At 41.0% G+C, this 21,495-nt stretch overlaps 1 protein-coding gene across 1 annotated transcript in view; it reads right to left on the bottom strand.

The window, feature by feature from the left end:
* Nucleotides 1-11,902: 11,902 nt before the first annotated feature.
* Nucleotides 11,903-21,495, bottom strand: part of ptcd3 (pentatricopeptide repeat domain 3) — a 12,931-nt gene continuing 3,338 nt past the window's right edge. The window contains exons 6-23 of the mRNA XM_050041884.1: nucleotides 21,159-21,263; nucleotides 19,967-20,090; nucleotides 19,770-19,873; nucleotides 19,146-19,310; nucleotides 18,964-19,024; nucleotides 18,628-18,710; nucleotides 17,929-18,073; nucleotides 17,762-17,812; nucleotides 17,569-17,658; nucleotides 17,447-17,475; nucleotides 17,040-17,146; nucleotides 16,708-16,786; nucleotides 16,180-16,270; nucleotides 15,384-15,469; nucleotides 15,153-15,298; nucleotides 14,965-15,006; nucleotides 14,326-14,484; nucleotides 11,903-12,093 (exon numbers count right to left, since the gene is read on the bottom strand). Coding sequence (XP_049897841.1) covers nucleotides 12,048-12,093; nucleotides 14,326-14,484; nucleotides 14,965-15,006; nucleotides 15,153-15,298; nucleotides 15,384-15,469; nucleotides 16,180-16,270; nucleotides 16,708-16,786; nucleotides 17,040-17,146; nucleotides 17,447-17,475; nucleotides 17,569-17,658; nucleotides 17,762-17,812; nucleotides 17,929-18,073; nucleotides 18,628-18,710; nucleotides 18,964-19,024; nucleotides 19,146-19,310; nucleotides 19,770-19,873; nucleotides 19,967-20,090; nucleotides 21,159-21,263 — 1,713 coding nt within the window. The 3' untranslated portion in view covers nucleotides 11,903-12,047. The remainder of the gene's footprint in view (nucleotides 12,094-14,325; nucleotides 14,485-14,964; nucleotides 15,007-15,152; nucleotides 15,299-15,383; nucleotides 15,470-16,179; nucleotides 16,271-16,707; nucleotides 16,787-17,039; nucleotides 17,147-17,446; nucleotides 17,476-17,568; nucleotides 17,659-17,761; nucleotides 17,813-17,928; nucleotides 18,074-18,627; nucleotides 18,711-18,963; nucleotides 19,025-19,145; nucleotides 19,311-19,769; nucleotides 19,874-19,966; nucleotides 20,091-21,158; nucleotides 21,264-21,495) is intronic.

Here is a 21,495-nt window from a genome sequence, read left to right as displayed (position 1 = left end):
CAAAAAAAATTATTTGTAGATTTTCAGATTTTAACACAAACAACACAAATACAAGTCACCTGTCCCCACCCTCAAAGATGAACAGTACCAACTACTCCTATAGGTAGTATGACCAGCAAGAATTTCAGCACCAACTACAAAACAAAAGGAATGTTATCTGTCCAGCCCATTGCTAGTATCTATACATATATGCAAACACTTCAGTCCATTCTTGATAAATAGGACATGAATGGTTGTCATATTTTCAGCTTTCTTTCTTTTCTTTTTTTTTCTTCTAAACATGCACTGGGCCAGAAAACACCTTTGTCCCTGACAAGAATTCACAACTTCAGACAATTAAAAAATGTGTTAAAATCCCTCAAAGTACTGCTGTAATCATCTTTGTTTTAAAATATATTTTTATGAAAATTAGGCTCTTTAGAGATGTGTCCCAGATTTTTGTCAACTCAGATTTCTACAAAAACATCATTTAATATATAGCATAAAAGGAGTAAGTTATATTACAAGGACGCCTGTCTCGCTTCCTGGTGTCCAAAAAGGCAGGAATGCACACAAGTTAAAGTATGTACAACTGGTGAGCTTCCTATTTATTTATTTATTGTTAATTCCATTAAATGATAGTGCTATCATGTGTGTTTCAACCATAACAGGTCAACTCTGTAGCCCATCCATCCATTTTCTAACCACTTATCCTCTTGAGGGTCGCGGGGGGGCTGGAGCCTATCCCAGCTGACATTGGGCAAGAGGCGTGGTACACCCTGGACAGATCACCAGACTGACACATTGAGACAGACAACCATTCACACCTACGGACAATTTAGAGTCACCAATTAACCTATCCCCAATCTGCATGTCTTTGGACTGTGGGAGGAAGCCGGAGTACTCGGAGAAAACCCGCTGAAACGGGGAGAACATGCAAACTCCGCACAGAAGGGCTCCCACACCTGGGATCGAACCTGGAACCCTCTTGCTGTGAGGCGACAGTGCTGACCACCACACCACCGTGCCGCCCTGTAGCCCATCTAAATCAAAACTAAAGAATTATGGTTTAAAACTGAGTATTTTAATTAGCATTCAGGTAACTCTTTGCACTCTTTGATTTGTTTTCCACATTCCCATTAAAGCCAAACATGTTTAAGCCTTAAGGCCAAAACACACCGGCACCGTACGACGCGCGTCAAAACAGTCGCCCCCATTTACTATTTACAAACCCACACTGGTGGCGGCTCCACGCGCGTCGACGTGCCGCGCCGTGGCACTTTACGCTATTGTCCTATTTTTCCAGCGTCCCCGCCCTTGAAAAAGCGCTATTTTGTACTTCCCAGCCTAACGGACTGGAGTGTGCAATAGAAATCCGGTTGACGCCCCGCAGCGCGACGCTTTTTGTGTGTGTTGGAGGCTAGTCTAAGCTAGTCTTCAAAATGGCACCAACCTAAAGGGATGAGGAACAGAGGGAGGCCCATGAATCCTTTTTGTCAGTGAGCTCCTTTATGCAAGTTGTTTTGCAATAAATTAATTCAGCACAGTAACACTAGGCCTACAGCACTACATCTATGTGAGCAACTTGAGCAATGTTTCAGTTTAGTATTTCACAGTCCCTCAGACTAGCCTCACCCTTATGCCACTTTATAAAACATATTGGTAAATACTGTTTGACTCACAGGATGTTCAGCTCAAATCTGTAACATACTGGGAAGTCATACATTCCACTGTAGTGACTAGTTTCTCAATATGACCAGTTTAGATGCAAAATAGTAATTTATTACCTGCGCATTTTATAAAAAAAGCCCTTGAATGCATCATGTCAAGCTAAGATTAGAACATGTATCACCATCAGGCAAGCTCAGGTAGTGTGTTCAAATAGTGATCTGCAGCACATTACTTATTATTCACTCTGCAAACACACTTTATCAGCGAGCGTAACTTTGTGAACTGTCAGAGCTCTGCTGCTGCGACCAGTCTCTACACGCAGGAATTCCTCCTCCTCTCATTCCTGCTTTCCTCATACCTTTGCTAACCATCCCTCCCCCTTTTCCTCTTCCCTCTCCTCTCACATATCTCTCTGTGTCTGCAGTGATGTGCTGAATCTTGTCAGAGTGAATTCCTCCTCTGCCGCTGAAACCCAGCAAGATCTTTCCAGAAGGCCTTGACTTTCATGTTTGCCAGCATTTTCCCTGGGAAACACGGTGGTGGGTTTTGAGTCAGAGCCGTAGAGTGAGCGTCCTGCACAAACATGCTCACTGTCGCCTGACTGTTTGAACTTGTCACACTGCCCGATTACTGACTGTAACATTAGTCATCTGCAGCAATTTAGCAGTAAATTAAAAGGTGGGTACAGTATTATCATCACACAGTGAAGACCACAATGTAGATAGAAAAATATTTACTTGAATTAATCTACATCCCTTAAAGCTGTAAAAAAAACTGTAAAAACTGTTTTCTGATATTTACTGAAACTATACATAGGCTACATCCTGACAGTAGTACATGAGACTGATAATCTGTGATAAGAAATCATGTTCCTCCTCCTCCTCGTAGTGCTTCTAATCGCATTTGTAAGACAGCTTAAGGAGGTTTAATGCAGCTGTCAATCACTGCTTGTGAGCTGTGGTCAAACTGTCAAACTAGGCAATGCTGGTCAAATACTCTGTTACTGCATTGCCATGCTCTCACCTCAGATGTTTTCAGAAACATACCTAAATGTACTGTTTAGCTGTAAAATGAGAACATTTGTCCTTGCCGGTGGTCGGTGCTTTGTTTTGGTTTGAATGTTTTCAACATGGCGGTCGGGTTACAAACGTTCTTATTTACAGCTGAACAGTATACTTATATACAGTGCAAATATATCTTTCCCATGTACTACTGTCTGTACATATTTACAGTTTCAGCAAATACCGAAAAAAGTTATTTTTTATAAAAGTTACCAACTACAGCTTTAAAGACCATGGCATAATATAAATAAGGTTAACTTTAAATAAGGCCTACTTTCTGTCATGAATTAAGACTGGCCTCAAAAAGGGTGAAGCAGAAGGTACAAGTGACAACTTCTGGGACTGAATAGTGAAGCCAACATCAAAGTGCCAAAAACCGCAGTTCCTTGAATAGCCACTTGAGGCTATTCCCATACACCCCCACATTAATGTGCCAGAATTAACAGCAGAAATAAACATGTTTACAGCCTGATACAAAAAGCAGTTTTGGTCTCTATAGCTTATATCCCCTCTTCATGACAACTGTACATGGGGTGAATTTTATATAACTAACTGTTACATTTTATTAAGGTTTTAAGTTGCGTTTAATTAAGAGTGGTGCTGCTTGAGTGAGTCTGTGAGTCACCGCCACAATCTGAGTCAAATCCACCACTCACTCCTCCAAAGCGCCAGCCTCTCACCAAAATATGCTCACTTCTGGCAGCAAATAAAACCAAAATGGTGACGGACGAGATGCCGAACTCAAGGCTTTAAAATTGGAGTTCGCAATCCAATGGGTGACGAACACATTCTCCGACCTCGTCACATATTGACCTTTTGGTCATGGACTTTCCACGTTCACATATGACGTGCAAGGTACCCTGGGTGCATTGGTCGTTGACGTTCTGGGACACCGTGTCAAGTTCTGCCTGTTACATGCATTGTCTTCTTTTAAAATATACTTCTGTTTTCACAGGAAATTTAACATTTACAGACAGTCCCTTAAAAATAAATGCACAACGTAGGTACAAGACAGTGAATTGAGTTTTTTTTCCCTTCAACAACAAACACACATGATTTGGTTTGATTTTGGACGTGACCACTGCTCTCTGGGGTGAAAGCTGGCATTTGTTGGACCCATCCACCACCCCTCCCGCCCACCCCAGTCAGACTTTTGCCACCTTAACTTTTGTCCTTGTCTTGCTGGGTGCTGGTAAACTATAACGGCAACTGGCTGTGTGTCATGCTGACGTGAAAGGACGCCTTCTTTCACTGGTTTCTGATGCCGCAAGTCACTGCCCAAGCGCCAGATTTCACAGCTTCGCAGTGAGACCGGGCTCTCAAAGTAGCTACGTCCATTATTTTTACACTCTATGGTACCACTTCAGCTAGTTAGGGAAGTTATATCTGAACTTGGCACTGAAATTTAGTTCTTCATGTCTGAAAGTGTCACCGCAACTGTTGATGGTCAAGAAACAGCAATAGAATAAAAAGAACAGAAGTCTGGTGCTGTAAAGGCTGAATGCTTAAGATGCATACCACGTAACTGCAACGTCCTCGGGTTGAATCCATCCAGGGACCTTTGTTACATATTATTTCCCTCTTTTCCTCCTTCTTTCCTGTCTGTCCAATAAAGACAAAATAAGTGCTCATATACATATTAATATCCCCAAGAAAAGGGCCAGACTTAATAAAAGATCTCAGAAAATAAAGCATATTTTGCAGTTAGTTACAATCAAATGAATAATCGGTTATCAAAACTGCTGTTAATACTTTTCAGTTTCTCTATGAATAGGCTAAAAGCTTTTGATATGTTGTTGTAGAATTTCTGTAAGTCTCAAAGGCCCTGAACACCTACATGTTTTTAATACTTATCCTGACTGAGACGACCTGTGCTTAAGTTAACTTTAGGCAATGCTATGCTGAAAATAATATGAAGTCACCAAATCCAATAAACTAATAACACTAACAGTTCTGTCACATCTCTCATTTAAACAGAAGGAGAGACCACAGTTGATGTTTTGTGTTCCCATGTGAATACAGCTGCAGGAGGACCTTGGATTGGGCTGGAAGCTGACAACTGGCTCATGTGATAACACTCATAGTATGTCAACAAGCCAAATCAACTGTTTGCCAATTCACTATTGTTGGCTGCTCCTCTGCCCCTCAGCAATGTGTGTGAGACAGACATGGATAGGAGGAAAACAGACAGACAGACAGAGAGTAAGACAGACAGACGGACTGAAAGACTGACCATTGTGCGGTTTTGGCAGGATGCGGTAGATGCTTTAAACACATGCTAGTGTGACTCATAAACCAAACACACACACAAAGAAACACAGAACAGAAGCTGATACTGTGTGTTTCATACTCATTTTAATATTCTACAGAACTGCAATTGATGTTTGTTTGTGGTGTGTGTTTACCCAGGTAAACATTAGTTAATCATTAAGCTACATTACAGTGCCGTGACTCACTCAGATAATACAGCTTGTACAATGACTTATCACATTCTTATCCTACATGACTAGTTATCTACATTTGATAAACCTCAGCTTGACTCATTAGCATCTGCAGAAATGGTGTAATAAAGTAACAACATAAAGACTAGTTTAAGGCTGAGATGAGACAAAGATAACTTTCTCTAGATCAGTGAGGGCACAACGTTAAACATGATAAGGAAACTGCAAGTTGGTGGTCAAGTCAAATGTTTTTGGACTACAATACCCAGAAATACAGGTGACGTTAATAAACAATTTCTTCATCATCTTCTTCTTTTTTTTACAGCACACATTTTATATTGTCATAGCAGGAAATAGCCCAGTTGGCAGACAAAAATGTGGGCATCGTACTTTTCTGCAAACCACGAGTACATTACACAGCCACGTTCAATGTGTATTAAGATGTTTTCAAAATGACATAGTACATCAGTTGACTTTGTCATCAGGACGTGGTGGGGTTGGTGGATGGCACATTACCTAGGCAAGATGCCAGTCAAGCTGCACACCACTGTTTGAGACCAACAAACAACAAAACCAGTTCTTTTTAGCAGGTCATCACCGTGTTTCCAGCACCCAAGTGTGGGTGCAGGAATAGTTCCCCAAAACCAGGGTATTCAACACATTGTCACTCCGACCTCGTCACATATTGATGTTTGGTCATGGTCTTTCCACGCCCACATATGACATGCAAGGTACCCTGAGTGTGTTGGTTGTTGACGCTCTGGGACACCATGTCAAGTTCTCTTCTTTCAAGATACACTTCCGTTTTCACAGGAAATTTGACATTTACATACAGTTTCTTTGAATATGAATGCACTACGTCGGTAGAACACTGCAAATTTACATTTTTTTTTCCCTTCAGCAACAAACACACACTGTTGGGTGTTGGGTTTCGGCAACAAAAGCACGTGGTTAGGTTTAGGAAAAAGATCAGGGTTTGGCTTTAAAATCTTATGGGACGTGAACATCACTCTATCAGGTGAAAGTCGGGAAATTTAACATGTACACAGAGTCTCTTTCAAAATAAACGCACTACGTTGGTACAACACCGCAAATTAATGTTTTTTTGTCCTTCAGCAACAAACACACATGGTTGGGTTTAGGCAACAAAAGGAAGTGGTTAGGTTTAGGAGAAAAGAACAGGGTTTGGTTTTTGTTGGACCCATCCACCACCATCCCACCTGCCCAACTAGGACTTTCACTACCTTAACTTTCGTCCTTGTCCTGACTTGTTTCCCCTGACGCCACTGGGCGCCATTAAACTATAACGACAACCAACCGTGTATCATGCCAACGTTAAGAGTACCTTTTTTCGTTTGTTTCTGACACCACAACTCACTGCCCAAGCGTTAGATTTCAACGACTTCGGAGGGAGATCTTGGTTGGGTATTGTGAACCCAACATGATCTTTTAGTTTACCATGACCAAGTCGTTTTGGGGCCTAAACCGAACCACACATTAACCACAGCATTGCTAATATGTAAAACTTTAATGTATCCACTACATAATAACATACAAATGTGATGTATCCATGGTTACCAGAAACGTACAATGCCAGTATTTATTCTGGAGATTGGGTTGCAAAAGTAGGTAGCATCGTCTTATAATCAGGTGAATGTCAGCCACAGCAGTTACATTACATCTCAATAAACCTTTGTTGCTTTTAAACCCTTGGTTCAATCATCTAGCATAAGGTATCCATGTGATCCTCTTTGATAAGTGTAGACTGTACAGTAAATCTCACACCACAGTGTGGTTGGTTTGTTGTGTAGTCGTTGTGCTGAGCCAGCTGTGGTGACGCCAGCTTCATCCATCTCAGTTCTGCTTCAGGCCCAGGCTGTAACGTGTGTGTTCCTAAATCAAATCTCATCCCATGCTTGCTGAATGAGAGTATATTTGGAAATATTTCATGGGTGATGTAGCCTCAAGAAGTGACAGCATGCTGGCCAGGTGGTTGGTCAGTGAAGTCATTCCCTTTACCCTAATCGGAGTGCTAGGGTTCAGTTCATTACACATATGCTAAAAGTATCCTTTAGCAAGTCCTACTTGCTTCTAGTTAAACTAGGGAAAAATGATTTTCATGCCAGCTCTAAATGGATCCACAATGGGTGTAACACACTGTTGGAACAAGTGTTACATTAAGGGTTTGACAACAGTGGGATATTCTAATTGGTTATTGAGACAAAAAGCAGATAGAGATAAAATAATGCTGTGAGGCCAGACTAAGCACTAGTGTGACTTGAGGCCTGGGGAATTTTCATCTTTTGCTCTTTCCAGTGTGTGGCATTGGCAGTGCTGGCTGCCAATTATTGCTGTGAAATCGAGTTGTGGGTAGATTGTGCTATTATATGCAGTTTGATTGGAGTTGTAAGCTCTTTCTTTTTCCTCAGCAGAGATATTTAGTTACCCAGCTAGGGTTTAGAGTTTCATTGATGCCCCTTGCTGAGTTCAGAAACTGTCAAGAGAAGTGTGCACACTGTGGGAGTGCTCAATGTCAGACATTTGAGCTAATGCTCCATGATACAGACCACCATAGTCTAGGGAGCTGTGTACTACAACTGCTAAACTACTAATAACAATAATAACAATAACAATAAAAATGGTGTATAATGGGGCGGCACAGCGTTGCAGTGGTTAGCACTGTCACCTCACAGCAAGAGGGTCCCAGGTTTGAATCCACCAGCTGGCCGGGGGCCTTCTGTGTGGAGTTTGCATGTTCACCTCGTGTCAGCGTGGGTTTTCTCTGGGTGCTCCAGCTTCCTCCCACAGTCCAAAGACATGCACGTTAGGATAACTGGTGACTCTAAATTGCCTGCATGTGTGAATGGGAGCATGAATCATTGTCTGTCTGTATGTGTCAGCTCTGTGATATACTGGCGAGCTGTCCGGGATGTAGCCCACCTCTTGCCCTGTGACAGCTGGGATAGGCTTCTGCACACCCACAACCCTGTACCAAGAGGGTTATGGTGGTTATGGAAAATGAATGAATGAATGAATGAATGAATGAATGGAATATAATAGAAAACATGTTGGGAAGTGGAATTATATTAGATACACAATTACACATTGATAATGTAACCTTGTGGCTCCCAATATGGGGGTTGGGACCCCCCAAATGGTCACAAGTTATTCTGTTGAGGGGTAAATACTGTGATGACAGAAGTATTAAGATCCTTTACTCAAAGGGATAGTTTGCCGACTTTCAGCCTGGCCTGTGTCACCACGGTTTGTGGGGAGTGTGTGCAGATGAACAGTATTAAGGCAGACCTTGTGCCCGCAGTCCACATAATGACACAAAATGCATCATTTTGCATAATCAATGACACATTTGACAACATCCAATGGATTCAGCTGGTGGACAGGTGGGGAGCTCTGGGAGCTGGTGGTACAAAGGGTGCCTTACCACTGTTTATCTGCACACACACCCCACTCCATGGTGACACAGACCTGGTTGAAAATCAGTATCCCTTTAAAAAAAAAAAAAATATCAGCAACACTAGATATACTGTAATCCATTACAAGAAAGAAATCCTGTATTGAAAATTTTAATTAAAAAAGACTAAAGACTAAACAGTATCACCATCAAAAGGTACTTAGAATATCAAAAGTAAAAGCACACAGTCGGCAGCAGAATTGCAACGTCCCTGTTTTATATAATTGCATTGGTATTATTGATGCATTAATTTGTAAGAAGCATTTTTATGATGTAGTTGGTTGAGAATAAGCTAAGTTTAATTGATGGTGTTATCTGTAGCAATGCAGTATAATTTTAAGATTATTATATTTTTGTATTAGCTCCCATGCAGGTAGAAGAGGCTCAATATGGACTCAAGGACACCACAAAAGAATTCCTATGTGCAGAAAATGTATTTAGGTAAAGTTTCAATGACATTAACAACAAAGACAAACAACAAAGACCCTCCAGGGTAAACATAAAGCATACTAAAGAAAGAGCGGAGGGAGTGGAGGCTGAAGGAGCAGGAGCTTCTGATGTTTAAGAATCTGTGTTTAACCACGCCAGCAGCACAGCTCCAGGGATGGCGCTGTTTATCGACCAGAGTGTGGAAACACTGTATTTATGTAAATAAAACTACAAACATATGAGCATCACTACTAAAAGTATCATTATTTAGGGTATCAAAAGTAAAATACTCATTTTGCAAAAATCCCCATTTTAAGATTTTAAGCTCATTGCACTTATGTGTTTGTAGTGCTTTATTTCCTCAATGCATCAGGATATTCACATTCTGTTCTTCTACACATGTAGAGGAAGCCCCTGCACATTGTCACAGCAAATTTGGGATCACTCAGAGTTTGAATAATGAAATTATATGATTTCAAGTTTATCATCTCCAGCTCAGGCTGGCTTGGGATGTGTCACAAATTTCAGACCTAGGAGATTCCCCCAAACTCAAAGATGAAAGTAGCCTGTTATTTAAAGAGTGCGCCACAAATCAACACTTTTATTTTTGTTTCCTGAATCAACTAACATTAACCCTATTAACTCCCAGCAACCAATCCAACAGCATCCTGTCAAGTTGCAGGAGAGGAGGAGAACAATGAAGAGCTAACGTTACGTCACTGTGGGCCATTTGGAAAAATATGACACCAAAGATAATTTCATTTACATAAAAAACTATGTCATAGACAACAACAAATGAATAGCAGTATGCAAAACTTGCGGATTAAAGATGACAGACGGAGACACAACAGCCTCCGGCTTTGTTTGACATTTGAAGTTGCACAAAGAACGGAAAGTTGAGGCTAACTAAAACATAGCAAGCTAATGCTTAGCTAATGTTAGCTTAACAGCTGTGTCATTCTTTTTAACAATTTTTTTGATTTGTGGAAATTTAGTATATTATTTTTCTGTTAAAATGACATCACATTTGGTGAAGAGGTCATTATGACTTTTTTAGGACTTGAAACTCAAACTTTAGGACTTGAAACTTGACTTGGGACTTGACTGCAAAGACTTGAGACTTACTTGTAACTTGCAAAACAATGACTTGGTCCTCCATCCCCATCTCTTTCTGCTCCTTCCTCATACCGCGCGCACTTGTTTATCCCCTTGCCTTATTCTCCCTCACTTCCTCGTCTTTCAGGAAGTAACTTCTAAGAGAACAACCACCTGCCTACTGTAAAACCCAGGAGACTGAAATTTATTTTAACATTACATTAAGTCAGAAATGCTACAAAGCAACATGTGGGAGAGGTATGAAAAACATCAGAGGATGTTCTATCACATCCTGTGTTTGTGAACAGGTTTGACCTCTGACCTCCACCCCAGTGCGGTACATTCATGATGCATGGAGGAGTGGGAGAAAGGAATGCTTGTGACCGGCCAGTTCCACAGTTGTTTTTTGCAAGCTTGCAGAACAGGAACTATTTGGTGATGTCTTTGCCTTTTATCCAGGCGATCAAATTCCTCATTGTCACTGGTAACTTCATACGTCTCCCATTATTCCAGGTCGCCCAGGCTGTTCATTCAGATCATTTGTAATCCTTAACAGCATGTCTCACAGAGGGAACAACTGTTTTTACATCAGTCAAATCACACAATGGACGAGGAACTTTAATTTTCTCTTGAACAGGGAACGAGAAAAACTTTCTTCAGTGTTTTTGCAGACAATTCCCAAAATGGTGCATGAGAGCATGTACGAGAGTTTATAAATGAATGTGTGAAGGTGTGAATGTGTGCGTTTTCCCACGGTCAAAGGAGAAAACAATCCCTGAGGTTGTGTGGTGAGTTTGAAAGGCGACACTAAACTGAGTTTATCAGGGAGTATATTTGTGTGTGCGAGTGTGTGTGGCTTTAGGCAGGTCCTGTGCAGAACAATTCCCCAGACCACACCCATCTTAAAGTCCCGCCCTCACTTCAGCCCACTTGTCCTTATAAGGTCATACCCGCAGCTCGGCTGATGATTGGATGAAGAAAAAAGCATTTTGATTGAGGCACACACACCTGTGCAGGCTTGCACACACACCCACGACTTCACAGTGTTTCCTCTATATGCACTGAGTGGGATTACTGTTGATAGTGCCATTAAATGAACACAATAAACACAACTATTATGCTTAAGTATGTATTTAATTAAACTTCCTTTCTAAATATTATTCTAAAGCGAGCAGTGGTTCAGCTTTGAATGGCTGGAGTGATGTTGTAATTAAGTTGTGTCCACACACAAACACAACATTACACCTCTGGCACTTGTCTTGTCTAGACATGCTGCCAATAAAACTCACTGAGTCTGCAAAAACACAGTGCATACATGCATCAGCACACACGCCGCTATCTATTTATCTGTTTCTACTGAACCTGCTGGAGGGTTAAGTGGGACAATGAAGTGCCCAAACCAGCATTCCTGACCGCCTTACATGAGACACACATGCAGCATTTTGAGGAAGTAGCTTATCAGTGGTTTGAGGAAGTTGGTCAGTTATCACCAAGACAAATTTGCTTCTGTGTCTTTCCCTCCAAGCCACATTTTTTATTGTCATGGATTCTGCAGAAAATACAAATGCCCTCAACTGTGAACTTCACATTCATGAATTGCTGAGCTAAAAAGAATAATCTAATTCACAGAACAGGACAGAAATTGTAAAATATGCTGAATAACTCTGAAGTGAGATAATTAACAATTCCCTGAACGAGGAGAAACAGTGTCCTCTAGCTGACACACACACAAACACACACAAACACACACACACACAAAAGCATTACAAGAGGTTCAGATTTTATTTATGTGACATACATTTTTATTACACAGATAATGACACAAGCACAGTCCATGAATTTGTAAGATTCTTTCATCAGTGGGTCGGCATCATGGTAGTTCACCCACTGTTGTCTCCTTCAGTCAGAGGGCTGTTCTGTCGACTCCAGTTCAGATAACACAGCTCTGTATGGGACACAAAAGCAAGTGTCTAATAAAGGCTGTCAGACACGTAAATACATATGATACATTACAGAGATCAAATGCAACTAGAACATTTTCCTCTGTAGTTCCCAGCTGTGTAACATCTGTCTCAGATGCTCCTCTTCTGTGTTAAAAAGGACAGGATATTATGTGGAGCTGCTGTGGCTGGAAACTTCCACTCCTAACAGAAAACTAATCTTCTTAATTTTGTCTCTGAGGCTCAAAAACTATGGATTGGTCACTGAACTGGTGTTAATTTGTTCATCCATCACACCTTACATCTCCACAGATGGGGTTCTGATTAAACCTGGGGAGACAATACGAAGCACCAAAGCTCTAACGAAGATCTGTTAGACTGCTCTGTAGCGTTCGGCCACTCTCAATGTCATCTTAGCATAAGAATTTGGCGATTACAGAGCTGTCCTTAATTAGGGATTTCCCGTGTTAGGACTCCTAAATTAGGATGGTATAGCCCTATTCAAATTCAAAATAACTGCCAAAATGGCTGTCGTGAGGTCCACATGGAGATGATGACAATAACAACACGAACACTGAAATATAATCAACTGTATGATGATGTCATAAAAAAAACATACCTCCTGAAAAGGTGGGGTTTCCTCTCCTCCACTCACAATTATTGCCTTGCAGCTGAAATTGAACACCCATCTTTTTTGGTCCATGATAGCAAGCTAGCTCGCCAGTTAAAAGTGAGTTGTTGATAAAGATAGGAAAAATCCTTTCCTCCTATTACAGAAGCAATTTCTAAACTCCTGACTGTGTCCTATCCTATCTCAGATCTTATCCGAACTTCAGAAATCTTAACTACAACTGTAACTTAGATTCTTAATTTGGCACTTGCCCTGTCATGCTTTAGTGTATGTTGAAAACATACACAAACTGGTAGTTTCCTCAAGATGGACAAGCCAACAGCTTCCACTTGTCACTGGCTAGCGAGCTTGTTGCTATCATAGACAAAGAAGGGGCGTTTAATGTCGTCTACAAGGAGTCAGAGGCAGTAATCAGGTTGGTGGACATCAATCAAATTCAAAATAAATTATTGATTATTTTAATTATTATGCATTATTAATTAATCATCTTGACACTTGATATAGCCATTAATGTATGTTCCAAGAAATTTAAAGCTACATCATACAATGTGAGTAGCCTGTCATCATTATATTTTGGTGTTTATGTCATCCTCATCATCACTGCCACACAGACACATTTTTGGCAGTTATTTGGAATTTAGCACAGGGTCTATGCCCTCCTAATTTAGGAATCCAAACATGGGAAATCCCTAATTATGGACAGTTCTGTAACAGCTAAATTCCTATCCTAAGATAAGATCGGACTTTACTAAATGCAGTTAGCTTTGTATGTTTCTGTAACACCAAAAATCCTAAATGTCATCTTAAACTGACATAGGACAGGATTTCAGACTTTCTGTAATGAGGCCCTGAAACTAAAAGCCATGTTTCCATGGTAACAATCAGTGACACTGTTGACCTGTGGCAAAGTGACAAAAAGAGCAAAACGTGGCTCATCATTTTTGCTTTGTAAAGTGAGTGATGAGAAGAGAAAGAGTTTTTAAAGAGTGCAGTAACGTGATAGAAATATCCAACAGAGAAGACGTTAGTCATTTTCATTAGACCAAGGAAACTGTCCTGACCCTGACTGATGGGTTATAAGAAGTACTGAGCCCTGCCACATTTGTAAGCTACAGCGCCTCAGCTCTGCACTGACTTTAGATTCTGTGTTACTGGAATTTATTTTTATTGTGACATGCCTTTGCTGAGTCCTTGTAACTGTTTAATTATACCAGACGGCAAACATTTCCTGCTGCAGTCAATGAAGCAGAGCAGGGTGACGATGTTGTTCCATCAATTGTCTTTAATAATTTACCCAGAATTCATAGCATATTAGCCCTACTTTAAAAAGGTAAGAGCCAGACAGCTGGATGCAACAGATGATTTTAGATGTCTATTTAAAATCTGAGTTAGATCTCAGTCATTGTCAGAGTGTGTCTTTGTGAAACAGGCCCCTGGTGTTTGTAAATGACAGTGATCAGCCTTTGTCTCTTTTCCTTTATGTTTCCTGTCATGACAGTTTGTCTTTGGTTATTCTTGTTTCACCCATTATACAATGTGACGTTTTTGCAAGTGATTGTCCCAGATCAAAACACGTGTCCTGCTGTCATATAATAAATCTCCTCACCTCTGTTCCTCAGTCAGATCAAACTCAGCCAGTGCTCGCGTTGCCAGCCTTGGTGTTGCAGACAGACAGAAGGCTGCAGACAGCTGAACCAGCTCCACTGCTTTTCCGGGAGATCTTTTGCTGTGACACACTGACATGAAGTCCTCTAACAGTTGCTCACTGACAGAAAACACACAGTCACAAGGAGAACATGAGCGTTTATGCCAAATGTGTGCCATGTCAGAACAAGTGCTGGAATCGAATTACACGTTATACCTGCAACTTGTTTTATCTGTTGGAACAGTGACATCCTAAAGTCACTCACATTCATAAATCTGATGCTTTACTATTTGTATTAATACACAATTACATTTTATGACCTTGTACTAGTGACATGTTTACCGGTTGTGTTGAAACCTCCTGTCATGACGAGTTTGAGATGTTGGAGCCAACAAAAGCAGTTTCAGTTTTACTACGTGTGATTACCAGTTTGAGAATGTCATAAAATTCCCAATGATAGTTTTTTTAAAGTGAAATATCAGTTACATTTGTTATAAATAGTTTATATGTGAAACAAACGTGCTTTAAATTAGAGCTCTGTGGTCACTTGAAGACTTTTTAAAGAGATTTTTTATGTTTGAATTTGGGGCAGAGACTTACTCAGGAACTCTGTTGTTGGATTTGAAGAGCTTCAGCATCTCCCTGAAGATAAAAACAGAGTGAGGGAGAAGTCAGATTTATTTCACTTTAACAGTATTTGGCGGTGGACGTTAGCAGAGTCAGACTACGGTAAAAGCTCTCCTGTAAATGGACTGACTGACAGACAGATATACAACTATCTCCCTCACCAGGCCTGTTGGGTTCTGTTGGCTCGCAGCAGCAGGGAGATGATGTTAGAGAGGGAGGAGTTGCTCCACTCCAGACGCATCTTCCCTCTTTCCTCATCAAACACACTCTTTACATCCAGAGCACACACTGCAAAAGACTCCTGAACCTGCAGAAACACATTTATTCATAAATACAGCCTGGGTCTATGCTTCACTGTCTCCAGTCTGTCATCATGTCCCCGCCTCACTGACCTCAGGACTGTGTCTGTCTCTGGCCATCAGAGCGAGCAGCTCCTCCACCAGATCTGACTTATTATCATGACCCAGAGAGCAGATATCTGCAAACAGATTCAGAGAATAGACACAGACTCAGATGTTGTTCGTCTGACATCCTGATTTTTCTTTTTTATAACTCATTCAGTTTGTATCAGTGTCTCTGTCTTAAACTGTCTTTGCAGTGAAAAGTCAAGTTTGTAACAATGTAAACATAGTCTATGTCATTAACTGCCAGATTTTGTGAGTGATCAACGACTTAGGACATGTGCTGATATTATATCTTATTCCCACTGCATGGTTCACCCTGACTCAACACAATTTTGGGATCAGGTCCTTTTCTCTATTTCATTTTCCCGTGCAGATGGTCTGACAGGTGGCATTAAACACTTTGAGGTATTCTGCATTTTCTTTGTTTGTTTTCAGGTTAAATGAAAACTGGTTAAAGGTTATTTGGGCTGCCATTTTTTTCAAATCTAGGTTGAGTCAATAAAGAAATGTGGTTGCTCTTGGCAAATATTGGTAGCTTGGATATAAAAATTGGCAGGTTTGAGCAGGATGTCCCATGTCGCTCTAGTGACAATTCTGTTTGTCCAATGAGTGGTCTACAGTCTTATAAGTCCACCTTATAGTATCGGCTCAGCTCACTTGGAGACTCAGCTGAGATGGTACCAAAAAATACCAGTTACACCCACAACGTTTGCTTATGAAAACCCCAAAACGGGGTGAGCAATGCTGAACCGTTCAGTGAAAATGCATCATTGGATTCCTTTACCTTTCCATATAGTGGGCAGCAGGTCCAGACGACTGTCTGTGTCCAGAGCCTGCAGCAGGTCCCTCATTCCCTGATGGTGCGGGTAGTGCAACTGGAAAGACAAAATACAATCAAAAGTACTGTTTACTCCCATAAAGCAAGGGTAGATAGTAAATTATCCATCTCACTATCTCCTAGAAAGAATTACTGAGAGAAAAATTCAAACATGAAAGATGAAGATTATCCCATTTTTTTTGCAAAACATCTTAAAGAAATCTACTGTGTGTCACAGGCCTTGTCCAGGACTTAAGTCAAAGGGTGGTGACCTTAAACTGTGAACAAAACTCTTAGATAAATCTTGGTGACGGACACATCATTACACACACTGTAGAAAAGTGTAGGTAATGGCTATAATGATGAAGAATTGGTGACACAGTGATAAACTAGCTGCTGCTTATATCTTAAAAGGATTTTATTGATTCTTCATAGACATTATATGGTCTGGAGCAGTACAGCTGAACACAAAGAGTGATGCAGAGATGTACTGACCGAGGGAATGAGCTGTCTGTACCACTTCAACACCACGTCAATGTGCTCCATCATACACAGCAGGCTGAAGAAGCGACCACTGAAGAGGAGAGAGGACAGGTTCACTTGCATAGGACAAAAATGTAGGAATCCATCAACATAATTGGATCTATTCACTTTAAGTACAGGATCCAGGCTACACTGAAGCTAATACATATATGTTCTATTACTAACATGGTTGATTAAATGACCAAAATCTCCCACGACATCCCAGTTGTTTCCTGCCACCCTGGTGCCTGGATATAGGAGGTACAGGGGACGTGTTTTAAGTCTGTGGAAGGCTTTTTACTTACTAGTATGTACTCTTTTGGTAGGGCTCTCCCAGAAGCCTCCAGTTCTGTCCCACTTCCACCAGGCTCTGGACCTTATAACTCAGCTCCAGGTCTTTACTATCCATACACTGTCATGACAAAAACAGGCAGGGAGGCAACAGGTTAGGTGGACGAACACATGAACCATTAATGTGAACAAGGAAGGCTGGATTGATTGAACTAGAAGTTAAGCAGAAAGTGTAATTCACAATTTAACAGTAACTCTAAAGGTACACAAAAAAAAACTTAAGTGCTTGATAAAATAAAAGGCCTGAAACAACAGGCTCGTCACTAAAGACTCTGTCATAGTTCTAAAAAAGGACTTGCACTTTACAGACACCCATTCCTGATAAATATTTAAACAAAACAGGTAATAAAAAAAGACTTACTATTCTCATTGCGCTCATGAAGAACTGAACTGGAAAGAAAAATATTCATTATTAGATCCATTTTAGACAAATGAAGGAAGATTTATTTCCAAAAGTCATTACACACATGCACAACAACATACCATCATTGGGGTCCTGGCAGGTGAAGCTGGTTCCTGCCAGCTCTGACATCACTTGGTGTAAAATGTCAGTGTTGTTCTTGCCAGTGGAGGCTGGAGAGGAAATAAAAACCACTTAATACAACTCAGCGTGCAGACAATGTCAAAGACTGTACCGGTAATGCTCAAGTGTAATGTGACACCAAACTCTGTTTACCTGCTTTGTAAAAGATTGCCACGATGTGGTGGTAGGTGGCCAGGCTGGGAGCTGAACACACACAAACACACACAGTTACACAAAGTTGATTTTTCAGAGAAATACTATTATTGCCTCCCTACTGTACCCCTATGTGTGTGTGTGTGTGTGTGTGTGTGTGTAGTCACCTATTCCCAGAGCCTTCATCTCATTTAGAGTGGGTAGAGCTTGTGTTCTGGCCACATACCCACAGCGTCTGAGAGCTTTAAAAACGGTGTTGAAGGTCAGCAGGTTGGGCTGAACTTTCTGTTGCTTCATCTGGTTCAACAGCTCCTGCAGACGGAGAGAGAAACAACTGGGCGTTTAAACGAGCTTACCATCATGGAAACGCTCCCCCTGCCACAGGACGTGACTTTAACAGCCACGCATGTCCAAAGGAATTGCAAATTCAAATTTCACACTACAGTCTGTTCATATCTTACTCTCTCGAGTCTTAAAGTGTCTAAAGTTAAAGTAATTATCGTGCAACTCATAAAGGAATCATTAATTGGTTAAATAATTTTATTTGTTGGTTTATCTCCAATTCATCAAAGACATCTTATTTAAAAATGCCATTTTTCAAAAGTCTGTTATGTCATAGAAATAGAAGAAGAATGATAAACTAACATTTCAAATAAGGCTGGTTTTTAATAATTTCTTAAATAATTTCACACTTTATATATTCTACTTTTCTGTGTGAATAGTGTAGAGTAGAGTATTCATTTCATCATATCTTTTCTATTAACCTAATATCTAATTTAATGACACTAAAAGGTGTTTGATCAGGAAACCTGGTGATCTGTATCAAAGTTCTGGAACAGTGAATAAAACAGTGCACACGGTCTTACCGCGATGAGGTCCCATCTCTCGTTGAATTTTTCTCTAACATCTGGAGCTGCTGAAATCAACGCGTTGAAGATGTGGACGTCAGCTGGAAAGAGAAGGCTGGGTTATTGGTCATCTGTTTCCAGTACAATGTAACTTCAGTGAGTTACCTGCAGGCTTCAGAGAGCCACTATGTCTAGGATTTGATAATGTAATACTTTGGTACCATCTAATGGTTGTATCAGGAATAACACTGACAGCAATACACACTGTCAAAACCAATGGGCTGTATTTTCAATTGAACACACTTCACCACAAGTGATGAGCTATTTTCTCTTCCTGTTGTCTGTTGAACTCACCGTTCAGCCTGTTGTTTAGCAAGTCTGTGTACATACTGAAGGCCTTTGCGTGGGCTCCATGCTGGGGAGAGACAGAAAAACATATGCACTTTAATCTAGATGCACCAAAATAACTATTTTACTGCCACAACAATCCCTCCACAACCCAGTACTCACACCATCAGTAATGATTGTGTCCATACCTTCACCATGCCTCTGATCAGAGCGGAATAACACCGTGTGTCTCTCTCTGGCAGCAGGTTAAAGATTCTCTCTGCATTGTTGTTTTCTCTCCAGGTGGATCTCAGCAGGTCTGCAGCCCGACCAAACCTTGTTTTCTTTCTCTTCACTTCCTCTCCTGACTCCTCCTGAAAACACACACACATATACTGTACTATTAATATGATGTCTGAAGTCTTGGGCTTAATGTATCTAGAGCTGCAACAATTAGTTGATTATGTTGTTGACTAAATTAATGGCAGTTATTTTGATATTAACAGTTGTTTTTAGTCGTTTTTTAAAGACAAAATGCCAAAACTCCCAGCTTCTCAAATGTAATTTGCTGGCTTGCTTTTTTTCCCTTTACAACTCTCAACTAAATATTTTGGGGGCTTTGGACAGTTGACTGGACAAAATATGACACTTGAAGATGTCATCTTGGACTCTGCGAAACTCTGATGGACACGTGACACTATTTTCTGACATTTTACAGACAAAACAATTATTTGAAAAATTACTGTGGATAACTGATAATGAAAATAATCATTGGTTGCAGTCTTTACTTGTCTTTGACCATCACCCTGACGTTTGGATCAGGGAGGACTCACCATGTCCTCCATCTGTGGTTGTCCCTCCTGGACAGGGTCTCTGTCACAGTAGAGACAGATCAGGTCTAACAGGTCATGGGTTGTTTCCATAGAGACCGCTGTGCCTGGAAGAATAAAATTAAAAAGTTAATGTGTGGCAACTATCTGAAATAAGAGAATATGTGCGTGTGTGTGTGTGTGTGTGTGTGTGTTCTTACCAGCTTGCAGGAGTCGATCATACATGTCAACAGCAGCTGTAACTCTCCTCAAGTTGATTCGTTCGTTCAGTGCCTCCTCAGTCACCTCCTCGAGAAGCAGCGACACAGTCTCTGGCATCAGACACTATACACAAACACACACACACACACACACACACACACACACACACACACACACCAATGCAATGAGAATTAATCAACACTGTTGTCCAAGGCTAAATCAATAACCGTAGATATTGTTTACTCTGTTAAAGGTTACATTAGCAAAGCTTTACACTTTAAAGTTTCTGTATGTGACATTCAGAGCATAAATATAGCAGCAAACACCTATTTGCTGTGTAAAGATATGGAGGAGTGATGGTGTTAACCAGGGAATGAGGTCACACCGCCTCTGTGTGTGTTGTAATCCGAGCATCTCTGTTTCATTGTTGTAGTAGACTGTCCAGCCACGTGTACCTGTGTGTGTGTGTGTGTGTCCCACTGGCTGGCTAATCACCACTCTGCACTGTGCTCATACGGTGGTTAGCACTGAGTGCAGAAGCTAAATGCTCGTTCTCAGGTTCCTCCCTTGTTACCACCGCAAGCGCTGTTAGCACTGTTGCCGTTGTTAGTACTGTTTGAACTGCTGGCAACATTTGCTGCTAGTCGCTGGATCAGCCACCTTCATGTTGAGAGCTGCGTGCAGCTATTTTGAATCATAAGCTGTTTTCCCAATGGACAAAAAACCCACTGACATCTAGCTTTTGTGTGTAATGGAAAAGGTTACAATCTGCATTCATTCTTGGGACAAGAGTCTCTGCAGTAGTCAGGGGTATTCACGTTGTCTCGAGCTTTGATGGGCTTCGATTGGCAGTGATGGAAATATGACCCCCGGGTGGACACACTGAACATAAAGGTATACTTGTCTACTGCAGAGCTGTATACACCTCTCTGCAGCACGGCAATGGGTAAGAGTCTATCGCCTATTTTTAGTGGGTTTTCTCTCACAGATACGCTCTGAATATTTTATAGAGCTCTTTTGAAGTGAAACTGGACAAGATATGTTAGACTGGGAATAACTACAGTTTTCTGACATGAACTGTCCTTGATTTAAACTGTTTTCGCCTGCTGTGTAACCACGTTTGATGTCTATCCTGTGACTATGTGTTCTCCAGCCCCTCTGCATATTCACTCGTACATGTGTGTTTCTTACTGGTATATGTGGCTCAGCAAAGTCTTTGGTGAAGAACTTGGGATTGCTGTTGACAAAGTATTTAGCTGCAGATCTGCCAGCCTCCTGAGCGAGAGAGAACAGCTTCTGCAGAGAGAGAGGGACGATAATACGTCAGTTTTACTACATCCTAATGTGTTTTCAATTATTATAAATACAGTATCTCACATAAGTGAGTACACCCCACAGTGAACATGTCCAAATTGTGCCTGAAGTGTCAATATTTTGTGTGCCAACCATTATTATCTAGCACTGCCTTAACCCTTTTGGGCATGGAATTCACCAGAGCTCACAGGTTGCTTCAGGAATCCTCTCCCAC

The sequence above is a fragment of the Epinephelus moara genome, chromosome 4, assembly GCF_006386435.1.
Source record: "Epinephelus moara isolate mb chromosome 4, YSFRI_EMoa_1.0, whole genome shotgun sequence".
Taxonomy (NCBI): Eukaryota; Metazoa; Chordata; class Actinopteri; order Perciformes; family Serranidae; genus Epinephelus; species Epinephelus moara.
Note: the sequence above shows the minus strand (reverse complement) of the source record. Positions and strands in the feature narration are given on the sequence as shown.